Below are 15389 nucleotides of genomic sequence, written 5' to 3'. Positions count from 1 at the left end.
CCCAAATACAAAGACCATGAGGCTGATCTGAGTTACACCTCAATTGATTTCAGTGGAGTTACTCCAGACTTCCAACATACATAAACATAGGATGGATCTTCCCAGGACATTGCAATCCAGAATGAGTGCTTTCAGCACAAGGCACAGATAGTTTACCAGCTTCTCCCCTCTGACACCACCTTTTCACCATAAAGAAAAGAAGTACTTGTGGCACCTTAGAGACTAACAAATTTATTAGAGCATAAGCTTTCCTGAGCTACAGCTCACTTCATCGGATGCATTTGGTGGAAAAAACAGAGGAGAGATTTATATACACACACACACAGAACATGAAACAATGGGTTTATCATACACACTGTAAGGAGAGTGATCACTTAAGATAAGCCATCACCAGCAGCAGGGGGGGGAAAGGAGGAAAGCCTTTCATGGTGACAAGCAAGGTAGGCTAATTCCAGCAGTTAACAAGAATATCAGAAAAAGAAAAGGAGTACTTGTGGCACCTTAGAGACTAACAAATTTATTAGAGCATAAGCTTTCGTGAGCTACAGCTCACTTCATCGGATGCATTTGGTGGAAAAAACAGAGGAGAGATTTATATACACACACAGAGAACATGAAACAATGGGTTTATCATACACTCTGTAAGGAGAGTGATCACTTAAGATAAGCCATCACCAGCTGGGGGGGGGGGGAACCTTTCATGGTGACAAGCAAGGTAGGCTAATTCCAGCAGTTAACAAGAATATCAGAGGAACAGTGGGGGGTGGGGTGGGGGGGAGAAATACCATGGGGAAATAGAAAAGGAGTACTTGTGGCACCTTAGAGACTAACAAATTTATTAGAGCATAAGCTTTCGTGAGCTACAGCTCACTTCATCGGATGCATATGCTCTAATAAATTTGTTAGTCTCTAAGGTGCCACAAGTACTCCTTTTCTTTTTGCGAATACAGACTAACACGGCCGCTACTCTGAAACCTGTCATTATGCATGGGGAAATAGTTTTACTTTGTGTAATGACTCATCCATTCCCAGTCTCTATTCAAGCCTAAGTTAATTGTATCCAGTTTGCAAATTAATTCCAATTCAGCAGTCTCTCGTTGGAGTCTGTTTTTGAAGCTTTTTTGTTGAAGTATAGCCACTCTTAGGTCTGTGATCAAGTGACCAGAGAGATTGAAGTGTTCTCCAACTGGTTTTTGAATGTTATAATTCTTGAGGTCTGATTTGTGTCCATTCATTCTTTTACGTAGAGACTGTCCAGTTTGGCCAATGTACATGGCAGAGGGGCATTGCTGGCACATGATGGCATATATCACATTGGTAGATGCGCAGGTGAAGGAGCCTCTGATAGTGTGGCTGATGTGATTAGGCCCTATGATGGTATCCCCTGAATAGATATGTGGACAGAGTTGGCAACGGGCTTTGTTGCAAGGATAGGTTCCTGGGTTAGTGGTTCTGTTGTGTGGTGTGTGGTTGCTGGTGAGTATTTGCTTCAGATTGGGGGGCTGTCTGTAAGCAAGGACTGGCCTGTCTCCCAAGATCTGTGAGAGTGATGGGTCGTCCTTCAGGATAGGTTGTGGATCCTTGATGATGCGTTGGAGAGGTTTTAGTTGGGGGCTGAAGGTGATGGCTAGTGGCGTTCTGTTATTTTCTATCCTTGCAACAAAGCCCGTTGCCACCTTGCTTGTCACCATGAAAGGTTTTCCTCCTCCCCCCCCCCCGCTGCTGGTGATGGCTTATCTTAAGTGATCACTCTCCTTACAGTTTCAGAGTAGCAGCCGTGTTAGTCTGTATTCGCAAAAAGAAAAGGAGTACTTGTGGCACCTTAGAGACTAACAAATTTATTAGAGCATAAACTTTCCTGAGCTACAGCTCACGAAAGCTTATGCTCTAATAAATTTGTTAGTCTCTAAGGTGCCACAAGTACTCCTTTTCTTTCTCCTCACAGTGTGTATGATAAACCCATTGTTTCATGTTCTCTGTGTGTGTATATAAATCTCTCCTCTGTTTTTTCCACCAAATGCATCTGATGAAGTGAGCTGTAGCTCAATAAAGCTTATGCTCTAATAAATTTGTTAGTCTCTAAGGTGCCACAAGTACTCCTTTTCTTTTTGCGAATACAGACTAACACGGCTGCTACTCTGAAACTTTTCACCATGGAGTTTTGTTGCTGTTGTTCACAATTCTGTGCCATTTCTTCCTATTTTCCCAGTATTGGACATTTTATAGGCCTCAAATTCTCATGTCATTTTAAAAGTTTAGGACATTGTACAGTGCACAGACATTTAAATGCAATGCAAGTTGAGATGTGGACACTAGATGGAGTATTTTTTCAACTCATAGACGTTAGGACTCATTCACTAGTGGGGAAAAGTGTAAGGAAATAAAACCTTTCAAATTAAAACCAACCATCATTTACATCAGCAGGAAAGCTTATGTAAATAAAATAAAATCAAGCTAAAATCCAGGTATCATTTGTAGATGTCATCACACTCCATTTTTTTGATGAATGGAAAAACATTGAGGGAGCACTGGCTCACATGGTTTGGTCTGTAAAGCACAATCCTGGGTAAGAGAATCCATCGGATTGAGGGAAAAAGAGAGAGAGGCAGAGCCAAGAAGAAGTGGTGGGAGTTGATAAACAAAGACATGTTACAGGGCCGGCCCACAACATTTTGGCACCTGAGCCGGGGAGCTCAAATGACGCCCCCTCACTTGGGCCAAAACTTTGAAACTCTGGATCCTAGTGGCGCCCTCCCAAAGTCTGGCACCTGAGGCAGCCGCCCCAGTTTGTCTCATGGTAAAACCAGCCCTGACATGTTAGCATATGTTACGATAGAGAACACAACATTGATCAGGCATCACACAGAGGTCTCATTTGATGAGATTCACGCAAGGAAGAAAATTTGGTGGTGCAGAGAATACATAATAAAGAAAATATTTTCTATTCAGTGCCTTTTCGTTATTATCGATTACCGCAGCCGTGAAAAGGCCCTGTCTACATTAGAGAAATATGCAGCTTTTCAGCTTCACAGATTCCTAGGCCAGAGTGGACCATTAGATCATCTATTTTGACCTCCTGTATAACACGGGCCAGAGAACTTCACTCCGTTAACCCTGTACTGAGCCCAATCGTTTGTATTTCACTAAAGCATATCTTCCGTTCCAGAAAGACATCCCGTGTTGAGCCTAACACATTAGGGAAGGAAGAATCTACTCCTACTCTTGGTGGCCATCCGAGATGCCTGCCCTGATGTACCGCAAGGGTTACAGGGGTGTAGCTTGATGTGGCAAGCGGTTGGGCTAGGTGGATGCTGCCCCAGGCAGGTATTATTGTTACCAGTAGTTCAGTGCTGACGGTGTGCACGGCGCTGGACAAGCCAGACACTAGACAGTCCCTGATCCAAGGGACTTGCAGCGTAGGTACGTTAGTGACCCCATCACGCTGAAGCACAGGTAGGGCCCTGCCCGCCCCCCAGTGCCTGGGGTCATTTGGAGCCACCCCGGGTCCCGCCCGGCTGGCGCGTGCCCCACGGGGTCGGAGCGAGCAGGAGACTGGCGCGAGCCCAGCCCCGCCGAACGCCGCGGACCGGGGCTTGGCAGCCGCCGGGCTACGCCGGCCTCCACCGCAAGGCGGAGCAGGAGCAGCCGCGAGGAGGCGGGGCCAAGGGACGCCGCTCTCTCCTGCGATGGGTCCTCACGCGGCCGGGGTGTCCTCCCACCTGCCTGTAAAACCCCCACAGCCAGGCGGCCCCCGCTCTCGCCCAGGGGGGTCCCGGGCCGGGGAGGAGACCGAAGCTCGGGCCCCGTTGCGGCCAACGCGCCGCACAGACAAGGCCCCCGCGGAGGGAGGGCCACAACGGGGAGGAGAAGGTCAGGCAGCGCGCGGGCGGCTCAGCCAGGCCGCGCCCGGAGCCCGAGCGGCCGCAGGACCCCCCGGGCGGGCGCGCGCTGCCTGAGCGGGCCGGGCATGAGGCTGCAGTGCGAGGTGGAGGTGCGGAGCCGCCTGCTGCCCACCTGCGGCCTGCGGGGCCGGGCCAAGGGCGCCCACGCGCTGCTCTCCCTGGGCCGGCAGCCCGACAGGCCGCCCGGCCGCGGCGGGCCCAGCGCCGGCCACAGCGTCTACCTGATGGTCTGCACCGCGCGGGACCGGGCCGGGGCCAGGTACAAGGTGAGGCCCGCCCCCCCCCCTCCCCGGGCCGGGACCGAGGGGGGACCCCGCCTCCGCCCTCTCCCCCCGGGCCGGGACCGAGGGGGGACCCCGCCTCCGCCCTCCCCCCCCGGGCCGGGACCCAGGGGGGACCCCGCCTCCGCCCTCCCCCCCCGGGCCGGGACCCAGGGGGGACCCCGCCTCCGCCCACTCCCCGGGCAGTGAGTCACCGGCTCCTTCTCTCCTTTGGGCTGCGTCAGGTACAAGGGGAGACTCTGCCCCCTCCCAGGGCAAGGTACAAAGGGAGACCTGCACACATTGCCCCCAGCGTGACTTCACCGAGCCAGGTGGGGGTAAGATTTCCTGTACCCACAGCACCCGGGCTACCCAAGGTGAGACACCCGCCCCGTCTCCCTGCAGGTGACACCCCTGAGAGTGCTGTGAAACAATGGTCCCTTTCGAGGCATGGCTGGAGAGCGGTTCCTGCGTACGCTAGCGCCTTAGCGCGCTCTCAGATTCAGGGGCTTCTCTATCCCCTTTTCCTGTCTTTTGAAAGTGGCTCTTCTGATGCAATGAGAACAACCCGGTCAAGCAGGGGAAGCTGCTTGTCTGCAAAATAAACAAAGTGAGACTAACCACTCCAAGCCATTAGCCTTTGGGATCTTGGCAATTCTTGGTCTTCGTAACAATAGCGTGTAAACATTTCCAACAAAAGTATGACTTGAATTAATGTCCCCTTCATTGTGTGGTTCTGTCAATTAGCCACATGACTGTTCAGTAGACAGAGTACCCTGAAGAAGCTAAACTTAAATTAAACAGGCTCTAAAATCAGATGGGACTGTATGTATTCAACTTCTTGTTAGTCCAGATATGGCTGAACATTTTCAATAGAGGTTACAGAACAGCACAACATTGGGTATCTAGTTGTGCTTCTCACTTAGGCACTATCAAAGCTCAAGTGTGTTCTCCATCCCTACAAGATTCCTATGTCTGCATTAGAAATGTTGTGTTTTTTAATATTGACATTTGATAGCTATGTGTAGGTTGTTAAATGTATGTAATAAAAGTCTTTGCTCAATTTAATAGAATGATTAGAAATGACATGTCTTGGGATGTGTAAATATGCTCATTCTGTAATATGGCAATAACTTGTAAAATAGAGAGATCTGATTATTGTTACTGTATAATGTTTTTCTAAACGAAAGGTCACTGTTGTAGTGATTGTTCTCTGTTGTTTACATGGTAAGGATTTGCAAACTTGATTTGTACTAGATAAAGAAAAAAGAAATTGTGTGCTTAGTACTTCACCAGGAATAGTTAAGCCCAATTATACTTTGAAACCGTATCTTGAAAGGTGCTTTTACAAAACATGTGAAAGGCATGATTTAACAGTAAGACTCTTACTGTTGTTTAACCAAAATTAAATACCCCCTGATTTCTTGGGAAGACTTTACACTCAAGCTCTCCACTTTTTTCCTCTTTCTTTCAACAGTTAAAGGAGAACATTGAGCAGTTCTTCACGAAATTTGTGGAGGAAGGGAAAGCTACTGTTCGTCTGAAGGAACCTGCAGTGGATGTCTGTCTCAGCAAGGTAGAGAACTGATAGTGGATTAGCTTTACAAGCCATTGGATGGCACCTGCCTGCCCTACCACTGTCATGCTGGAGTTCGGGTTCATGTTAAACTATTCAGTCTTAGATTGTTTCTCAAGGATAACCCGAGTACATAGGAGCCCTGCTAGGTATAAATAGTTAGAAGAATTACTTTACCAAGAAGGGATCCACAACACATGGATCTAGCAGAGAGGATTGATCTGAGCCTGCAAGTTTCAGGAAGATTGGTGCTGAGAGTATTTGGCCTGACGATTGAGCTGTGTTTGTTTAACTGATAGAATGTGTTGGATATGGTGGTGATAAAACACACTTTTTCTCTGCATTCTGATAACTGGCCTCTCAGATGCACTGTCTGTGTGTTGATCTAGGGAAAATCTGCAGTAGATGAAGGACTTGCAAATTCTTCTGATTCAAAACTGTGATAACAATGGCTGCATCCTGTGTAGGAGGAAAGCCCACACACAGTGGCTACCCATTTAAGGGACTTAAGGTCTCTGAATAATCTCTTCACTTAACTATTTTGGAGATCACGGTGGTCCTGTATACCATAAGAGCTTTCAGTGACCTAATATTGCCAGCAGGTGGTCCTGATTCACACAGTCAATTAGTAATAGCTGATTCAATTGTAATAAGCGTTTTGTCACATAAGATCATTCAGAACCAGTGTGCTGCTTTTACTCCTGGGGGAATTCTGCGCCACTATGCAATGCAGAATTTTGCGGAAATTAACGTGCATACAGAAGTTCCTTCCCCCCACAAAAATGGGCTGCAGTGCTGCTGGCCATCACTGGGGCCACTGTACTCTGCAGAGCCCAGCTTGCACATAGAAGACACTGCTGGAGGGAGGGAGAGAGAGCTAGAGCAGGGATTCTCAAACTTCATTGCACTGCGACCCCCTTCTGACAACAATTACTACAGGAGGGGGGACTGAAACCTGAGCCCGCCCAGGGTGGGAGGGCAAAGCCAAAGCCCAAGGACTTCAGCCCCAGGCAGGGGGCCTGTAACCTTAACCCCGCCACCCAGGGCTGAAGCACTTGAGCTTAGGCTTTGACCCTGGGCCCCAGCAAGTCTAAGCGAGCCCTGGTGACCCCATTAAAATGGGGCCACAACCCACTTTGGGGTCCCGACCCACAGTTTGAGAACCACGGAGCTAGAGGGTTCCTGGCAGCTGCAGTTCCAAGCATGCCCTGAGGGAAGGAGAGGGCAGCACACAAGAAGCTGTGCAAGCCTGGGACCAAGCATCAGGCTGCGTCACCCTCTGGATTCCTGGGCTCTGAAGGGGGAGAGGCGGGACAGGGATGGGTGTCTGGGCAAGGCAGGGCCCTGCAGCTGGGCTCTGGAGGGGAGGGCGTGTGGGTATCTGGGCTGGGGGGCATCATGGTTGGGCTCTGGAGAGGAGATGGTTCAGGTGTATTGGCGGGGGTGACCCTGCAGGTGGGGTGGTGGGGGAGAGCGAGGGGGTAGAGAAACAGGAACTGGGTTGTCATCAGGGTTTCTTTAACTCTTTACTCCTGGGGGAATTTTTGTGCATGTCTGTACTGTTGCAGACATACTTGCTGATGGGTATTTTGAAATAAATTACCAAAATAATTGAAAATGGCTTGATTATGTAGTGTTATTTTGACAAATAAAATTTGCAGAATTTTTAATGGCGCAGAATGCCCCCAGGATTATTCTTTGCATCCTGATTGAAGGTCCTTCTCTCTCAGCATTGATTCTGAAATGGTACAAATCCAAAGGTTTGTTTCTGAGCAAAAGGCTGAAAGCCTGCTAGCGGCTCAGGGGTTTACAAGAGGTATAAAAATTGAAGTGAAAAATGTGTGTAGCTTAAAGACCCATTTGGATTTCATTACGTATCTACAGAAAAACTGCTTGACTGACTTAATCTGTCAATCTAGGTTACAGTATCCATTTAGAGTTTATTTAGTGGCTAACTTCAGCATTCCATGAAGCAGTTGAATGTAAATCATGAGCTGCTTATTACATTTAAAACCTTTTATTAAAAAGCTCCATGTTTCATTGGATATGAATGTTGACATTTCACCAAAACTGATGCAACCCCCTTCTGAGCCACTCTAATTTTGAGTTCAGATTTTCAAATGACAATGATTTCAGCTTCCAGAATGAGCTTCAGGATCTGGGAACACATCCACTCTAAATTCTTTAAGAATTAGTGGTGCTCTGGCTTTGCATTTTCCTTTGTCAGCTACATCCCAGACAAGAGCCTTCATGATATCATCATTGGTTTCATAGTTCCAGTGGATGCTGGTGACTTGGATCTCCTGAGTAGGAATATATTCCTAAAAAAAAATTCTTCCCCTGGAGTCAGTGCTAGAGTATGATTTTTTTTTTTCCCTGTGTTCCTGTCCCTTCAGATAACAATTTTCATATTATACTGAACCCCTTGGCAAACCTGTTCTGCACAGACTGGTTCATGGACTGCAGTCCTACAAGGATGTTCTTATCTCTGACTGGAGCCTGGTCCAAGCCCACCAGCTTCTTCAGGGCTAGGAACATCTTCCATGTCCTACACCTTCCTGTAGAAGACAAACCTCTGTACAGCCTGTAGAAAAAAGAGCCTCCTGCCAGAGACTCAACAGCAGCCCCGTCCAGGAGAGCTCCTGGAGGTGAGGGGACAGGTTACTTATGGAGTTGGCATATATTTTTTTTTATGGCAAGAGAGTGGGGGTGTGATTGCTGAATGTCCCTAGCAAAACACAGTCCTATGCCCTAAGGAGGAGGAATCTGCCCAAACCCCAGCACCTGCCTCCCTGCCCCGTGCTGCTAAGCAGGATGTGGGACTGCAGTGCAAGGTTTGGCCCCTCATAGCCTGAAGGGGGGTAGAGGGCACTGTCTCCCCGAGGGGATTCATCCTAGATTCTTCCCAAAAATGAGAATTCTAGCTTAACTAGTTGATCTCCCTGCCAACAATATTTCCATATCCTTTCTGGTAATGTTCTCTTTCATAACCTTGTTGTAGACAGATTCCTAATTTCTCTGGAGTAGACTAAAGATCTTTGGAACATCCATCCAGTGCTTTATTTTATAACCCTGGAGCAACAGATCATGCTACAATTGACTGTCTTGTTTTTCCTTCAGCAGACCGGCACTAGCAATATCACATTAAGATCCATTAGATCCAAGGAATGTCTACTTGCATAGCCAGCTTCAGATCAGTTCCAGTCCAGGAGATTTGTAGGGAAACAACACAGACTGCTTACTTTTATAATAGCCTTTTTTATTGCTGGGACTCTGATATTTTGATATTACTATCACAGGATCATTTCCTGAGCACTTCTGAGAGTAACCATTTGCGTGTTTTATTTGCATAGGCATGTCTTTGTGGGTTTTCTCCTCAACTTGTTAGAAAGGAGTTACTATCCTCCATTTTACAGATGGAGAACTGAAGTATGTAGACTGAGCAATGTGGCCAAGCTCTCAAGCTGTCAGAGCTGGAAATAGAGAACAGATCTTCCAAATCTCCACACAGTCCTGAAGCACAAGACTCCTCTTCCTCTCCTGCTTTGAGAGAGAAGTGCATGTTGTCTGTGGGAACACCTCATCATCTGCTTCCTTTTTGTTTGTTTTTTGAGGTGCAGTAATAGCTTAATCTGGCTGTTTACTGCATGCCAGTTACTTTTCTATGAGAGGTAGTTTGGATTAGATCTGTATCGGGAGGCTTTCAAAAGAGCTGAGGCATTTGAAAGTGACGCCATATTGTTTAACCTCAACTGTACCAATACAGATCTCCTTTAAATCTATTAAAGTTGTGCTATATCTTTACTCAATATGCAAGTCATCTGGTATTCCTCAAACCTATTCATGTGATATGTCAGTGGTGCTATCATCATGCTGCGCCCAACCTAAAGCAAGGATTTCCTCAGAAAAGTAGGGAGGCTTCCTGGTTCTACCAGAAGCTTCCTGTGTGACTATGGGCAACCAGTTAACCTCTCTGTCTCAGAACATCAGAACTTGCTCTACGGATGTTAAACCTGTTAGTCCAGAGTTTCCATTGTGCCTCAAACCTCAAATGCCACCCATGCTCAACCTTTGTTGTTGTTTTTTTTTGTTTGTTTTTTTTGGGGGGTGGGTGTTTGGTTTGTTTTTCCCCCCCCGCCTAGGGGTTGTCAGAAACACTGTTTACAGCCTTAAACCTCTGTCTCCCCCTCCACCCCATGTGTGTAGTCTGTAGAAACAGGCATGTTAATCTGTTCCAGCTGTGACTTGCTGCCCTCCTTTTCCAACCCTTATTCTCAGCTTCAAACTCTTGCGCTTTGTTCTTTTTTTGAGCTATGTAGTGTATTTTGTTTGCTCTGACTGATTAGGAGAGGTTGTAACTTCCCTACCTGATTTTATCATTGGTACTTAAATACAGTTTCTAGAGAATTCAAAACAAGCCTGAATTAAGCCTCTTTTCCCCCTAGCCATTTTCATTACCCTGCTGGCTCAGTGTCACTGGACACCCTTCTGTACAAAAGAGTTCAGAAAGCACTAGCACAAGTCCAGGAGGTTTAAAAGTGAAACATTTAGAGTTATTCTGTTTTTGTTTTTGTAGGCAAATGCCAGCAATTTAAAGAGCTTCCTTGCAGCAGTGAGGCTGGCTCACCGAGGCACCGATGTTGAAGCGCTGCCGCTCTCAGTCTTGGTACCAGCAAAGACGTCGGAAGTTGAAAAACCTAAAACTAAGATGATCATTACGTCGAGACGAGACTATCCGCTAACAAAAAATTTCCCTTACTCCCTTGAACAACTGCAGGCCTCATACTGCAAACTCGCCCGATTCGACATGCGAATGCTTTGTCTGAAAAAACTCCGAAAACTAGACTTAAGCCACAATCATATCAAAAAGCTGCCAGAAACTATTGGTGACCTCGTCAGCCTTCAGGAGCTTAATCTGCACAACAATCACTTGGAGTCCTTCTGCGTAGCTCTGTGCAACTCCACGCTTCAGAAGTCTCTCCAGTTTTTGGACCTCAGCCAAAATAAAATCAAAGCACTTCCAGTTCAGTTTTGTCAACTGCAAGAACTCGTTCACTTAAAGCTGGATGATAATGAGTTGATTAGGTTGCCGTTCAAGATGGGCCAACTAAGTCAACTGCGCTTCCTGTCAGCAGCACGTAATAAGCTTCCTTTTTTGCCCAGTGACTTCAGAAATCTCTCGCTTGAGAAATTAGATCTCTTTGGAAACCCTTTTGAACAGCCTAATCCTCTTGTTCCCAGCATACAACTAAAAATACCATTAACTTTACTAGAATCTGCTGCAAGAGCAACAGTAAACTACAGGTAAGAATAGAAAGATTCATCTATAGCTTTGAAAAAGAACGATAAACAACCTGGCAAGTGTTTAACTTCTAACATGTGCAATTACAGTAAATTACAGGGTAGCAGAAAAGTTCCTTTAAACTCAATACGAGTTCATCTCTCAAGGCTCAGTGTAATACTGGTGAGAATCTGAGATTGTTTTAACTGCAACTTGAAGCTTTTGAAAGGGGGGGTCAGTGAAACTTGTAGATTGACACAGTCTATCCACAGAACAGGTATAGTTTCAGAAATGAATATCTGCTCTCTCAAGTTATAAGAATACACGTGTTTCCATGAATATTGGTCTCTTCTGAAACTACCAGTGCAGGGTTGCTATTGTGGGGAGGTTTTGTCATGTGAGTGTATAGTTCATATTGGGTCCTATCCACTATGGCTTGAGGCTGCTTTCACGCATGGGTGCCATTCAGCTTGTGTTCACACACCCATGTTAGAAATCATGCTAAATATTTGCTAATGGGTATCCACTTTCTGCTAATATGCTGGGTTTTGAAAAGGAAAAGAAACCCATCCTCACTGAAACTGCCAGCTGCAAATGTGTTTGTAGATTGTTCTGCTCTTTGTGAGGATAGGGCCTTGAAGATCTGAGCAGTGTTGGAAAGATTTTGGTTAAATGTGAGGTGACTGCTTGGAAGGTAAATGTATACCTGTAGCTACATCATTCCCAACTGAGGTCTCAGTCTACCTTACCACTGGCTTTCTTGAACCACTGCAGCATCAAGATTGCTAACTGGCTTTAGGGGTTAGGATATGGAGCTTTTCACCTCTAACTTGAAAAGACCCAACTCTGAGCAACTAAGGCCTGGTCTACACTTGGGGGGAGGGAAGAGGGGGAAATCGATCTAAGACATGCAACTTCAGCTACGAGAATAGCGTAGCTGAAGTCGATGTATCTTAGATCGACTTAGAATCACTTACTTCGCGTCCTCGCAGCGCGGGATCGATGGACAACGCTCCCCCGTAGACTCCGCTTCTGCCTCTTTCCCTGGTGGAGTTCTGGAGTCAATGGCAGAACAATCGGGGATCGATTTATAGCGTCTACGCTATGATCCCTGATTGATCGATCACTACCCACCGATCCGGCGGGTAGTGTAGACGTGGCCTAAAAGTAATTACTATCTCATACTTGCAGGAAATGAGCAGCCTCCCTGCAAGGCCAGTATCTGCCATCTGTACTCCCCTGGGGCTACTACAGTGCAACTCCTAAATGTTACTGCCTGTCGGTCTGTATAGAAACCAGCAGCTGTGTTAGGAGTGGAGCTGCCATGCCCAGTAACAATCCCTAGGAGAGACAGGCAGAGGAAAAATGCTCAAGTCCCAAGCTGCAAACTGCAAGCTGCAAGAGCATGCTGCTTCTGAACTATACAAGAAAATGGGGTTTGGATTAGAAGAGAGGTGTGAGGAAGGTTTAACATAGGACCCAGAGACAGAAGAAAGAGGAAATAAAATGTAGATTATCAAAATTCTGGAATCTTTCTCCAGTCCTCTCTCTAAAATATAAGCTGTAAAGCCCTGTCCACTTGTCTGGAAGTACAGGTTACAAATACCTACAGGTATTTGGGGCACTCTCGTAATGTGAATTTACTGACTAGCTCATCTCATATTCTCACTGGCTAGCTCATATCTAATTCATATTCTCGCTGCCACTGACCTCCCCTTCACAGGTGAGTTACTCAGTACAGTCCTGATGAAGCTTTGTGAATACTTTTTTTCCCAACTTCCAAATACAAAGTACACTTGTGACAAGCTAGTACATACTTCTCAAAAAAAGTGCTAAGCAACCTAAATATAGGGGTTGCTACCAGCTCCCTTTTAGTAGGGTCTGTCTAGAGAACTTAATGCCAGTACACTAGCCAGTTAGATTTCAGGAAAGCTTCTTTTAGTTAATATGCCAAGCATAATCATTTTAATACATTGCTGCTAATTGACTCCAAGGATATGAGGAGATTGAGGATTTGTCTATATTTACCGGGGAATCAATGCATCGGTGGTCAATTTAGGGGGTCTTCACTAGACCCACTAAATCGACCGCAGGTCGCTCTCCCATCGACTCCTGTGCTCCACCTGAACGAGAAGCACAAGGGGATTTGACAGTAGAGCGTCTCCCATTGACATAGCATAATGTGGACCCTGTGGTAAGTAGATCTAAGTACATTGACTTCAGCTACGTTATCACTTAGCTGAAGTTGCGTGATGATCTCCCCCATAGTATAGACAAGGCCTCAGAAGGAACCCTTCCCAAAATCCCTAAACTATATTTGGGATCTGTTTTTATACTCTGTAGCAGCATAGTATTCCATATGCAAAATCGGAATTTGGATTATCTGTGGTTTCACTCTTCTAATTAGAGGGAACTGGGAACAGATCAAAGGCAGCAAACTAATTTGGGGGGCATAAGTATCTTATGGTTATTTAAAACAATAATTGCATGAGGGAGAATCCTTGGTTCCACTTCTTGATCTGAAGTGATTCTTGAGTGTCATGACAGAGAAGGTAGGTAAGTCAGCAAGAAGTCCGAGTTAGGATGTCTAGGACATACTACTATTTTGTTTATTTCAAAGCAGTTTTTATAAATATCTAATTTATTCTTAGAGTAATATTTGAAATCACTGTCTTTTCTGTGTCACAGGCTTTTGAGATATTTTATGTATTATGAATGGATTGGATAGGGGGGATCATACAGAGACCTTGCTGACCAGTGTTGAAGGGGGAGGGGGGCAAATGTGTGGCGTGGTGGCTAAATTCTTGTGCCCCTCTTCTTTTCTCCCTGCATCTGTCTTAACACTGTAATGATTTTTTTTTTTTTTTTTTTTATAACTAGCATGGCCCTTTGGCTCTTTTTCACTATGTCTGTCTTGATCTAGGTTCCTGATTTTTAAAAAAGCAACCAGGAACATGGCTGCACTTTATTTACTTCCATCTTGGCTGTAACGCTAGTCTGTCATTGTAGATGATGAACAGGTCTTTCAGACTTGAATTATGTTTATTTCCTCTTATAAAGGGATATCTCATGGCACAATTGCTAGCAATGCATGTGTCAATCACTAAATTTGACTGGTATTGGTTAATGTTGCAGTATGTTCACACAAACTCATCTTTTTCAACAGAATCCCTTATGGTCGTCATCTCCTTCCTTCTCACCTCTGTGAAGATCTGGAAGTAGCTAAAACATGTCAATGTGGAAGTGCCTGTCTAAGCTGCTTCATTCAGACAACAGTGACCATGAATCTCCACCACGTAGCTCATACTGTGGTCCTTGTAGATAACATGGGAGGTACAGAGGCAGCCATTGTCTGTTATTTTTGCTCTCTAACTTGTTATTCCCAGTTTCTAGATAGATATCTGCAGAGTAATAGGTGACCTTAAAGGACAGCAAAGGCACAGTTGTGGGAAGTTTCATCCAGTGATGGAGGACTCCGAAATCAAATGTTGCTTGGCTGCCCTTGTCCACTATTATGAAATGGAGACAAACCATTGAATGTGCACTACAAATTGTTAATAATGTCAAACTTACAAAGCCTTCTCACTATAAGCCTGATGTGGTATGGCTGTGCTTTAAAGTTTCACTAATCTTAAGTAGCTATCTTAACTAAGTAACTAATCTTCAGTGCAGAGAGAGAGGGATCACTCCAACTTGAATTTTCTTAGTAAGAATGTATTTTAGCTTGCTTATATGGCTGTAACTTTCTCCAAAGCTTCATTATTTTTTTCTCTATATGCTTTTTTTTAATGGATTAGGTGACCTCTCCTTGCCAGAAGGAGGGAGTTGGGTGAATTTCTGCTTCTTTCTGTTGTCAATCCTGTACGCCCTCCCTTGCTTGATGCTCTGAATTCTATCAGCTAGAGAGTACTAGACTTTTTTTTCCTAGTCCAGAATCTACTATTCTCCTTCGTAAGAGCACAGTGTGGTGCCTTTCCTGCCAGCGAGCAGGAGTCCTATGTCCTTTCACTCGCTTGTTTATTGCAGAGCAGCAAAGTATTCTGCTGCCAAAGAGCATGACTAGTTCTAAAACACTCTTCAGGTATTTTTGGTTCCATAAACAATTCCATGTATAGGGTGCTCACCTCAAACAGGAAACAGTATTATGATTTTTTTAGCTGAACAAATGTTTGTGTTTTTATAACTGTCATATGAGAAAGAAATGACAGCTTCACATTCACAAGCTAAATTGTTTACTATTTCTAAGCATCATGCAAATTTTTAATGTTCTTGGGATGTTCATTATATGATTACTTCAATTATTAAATGGTGAAATTCTTTTTCTTGCGCATGTGAATTTATACAAACCTTGCTTTGTGTTACAATTGCAC

General features: G+C 45.3%; 1 protein-coding gene across 1 annotated transcript; it reads left to right on the top strand.

Moving 5' to 3' along the window:
* The first annotated feature begins 3756 nt into the window (after positions 1–3756).
* LRR1 (leucine rich repeat protein 1) lies at positions 3757–15337 on the top strand. Its single transcript, XM_038407588.2, has 4 exons — positions 3757–4168; positions 5640–5738; positions 10315–11042; positions 14186–15337. The coding sequence occupies exons 1-4, from the start codon at positions 3968–3970 to the stop codon at positions 14436–14438; spliced, it is 1281 nt and encodes a 426-aa protein (XP_038263516.1). The 5' UTR covers positions 3757–3967; the 3' UTR covers positions 14439–15337.
* The last annotated feature ends 52 nt before the right edge of the window (positions 15338–15389 follow it).

This window comes from Dermochelys coriacea, chromosome 6 (assembly GCF_009764565.3).
Source record: "Dermochelys coriacea isolate rDerCor1 chromosome 6, rDerCor1.pri.v4, whole genome shotgun sequence".
NCBI lineage: Eukaryota > Metazoa > Chordata > Testudines > Dermochelyidae > Dermochelys > Dermochelys coriacea.
This window is presented reverse-complemented; position numbering and strand designations above follow the sequence as displayed.

What these genes read in the sequence shown, in the direction of transcription:
- LRR1 (XM_038407588.2), top strand. Translation starts at nt 3,968, where the DNA reads ATGAGGCTGCAGTGCGAGGTGGAGGTGCGGAGCCGCCTGCTGCCCACC. An exon ending in GGGCCGGGGCCAGGTACAAG is followed by an intron (nt 4,169 to 5,639) that starts GTGAGGCCCGCC and finishes TTCTTTCAACAG; the next exon opens with TTAAAGGAGAACATTGAGCA. An exon ending in TGGATGTCTGTCTCAGCAAG is followed by an intron (nt 5,739 to 10,314) that starts GTAGAGAACTGA and finishes TTGTTTTTGTAG; the next exon opens with GCAAATGCCAGCAATTTAAA.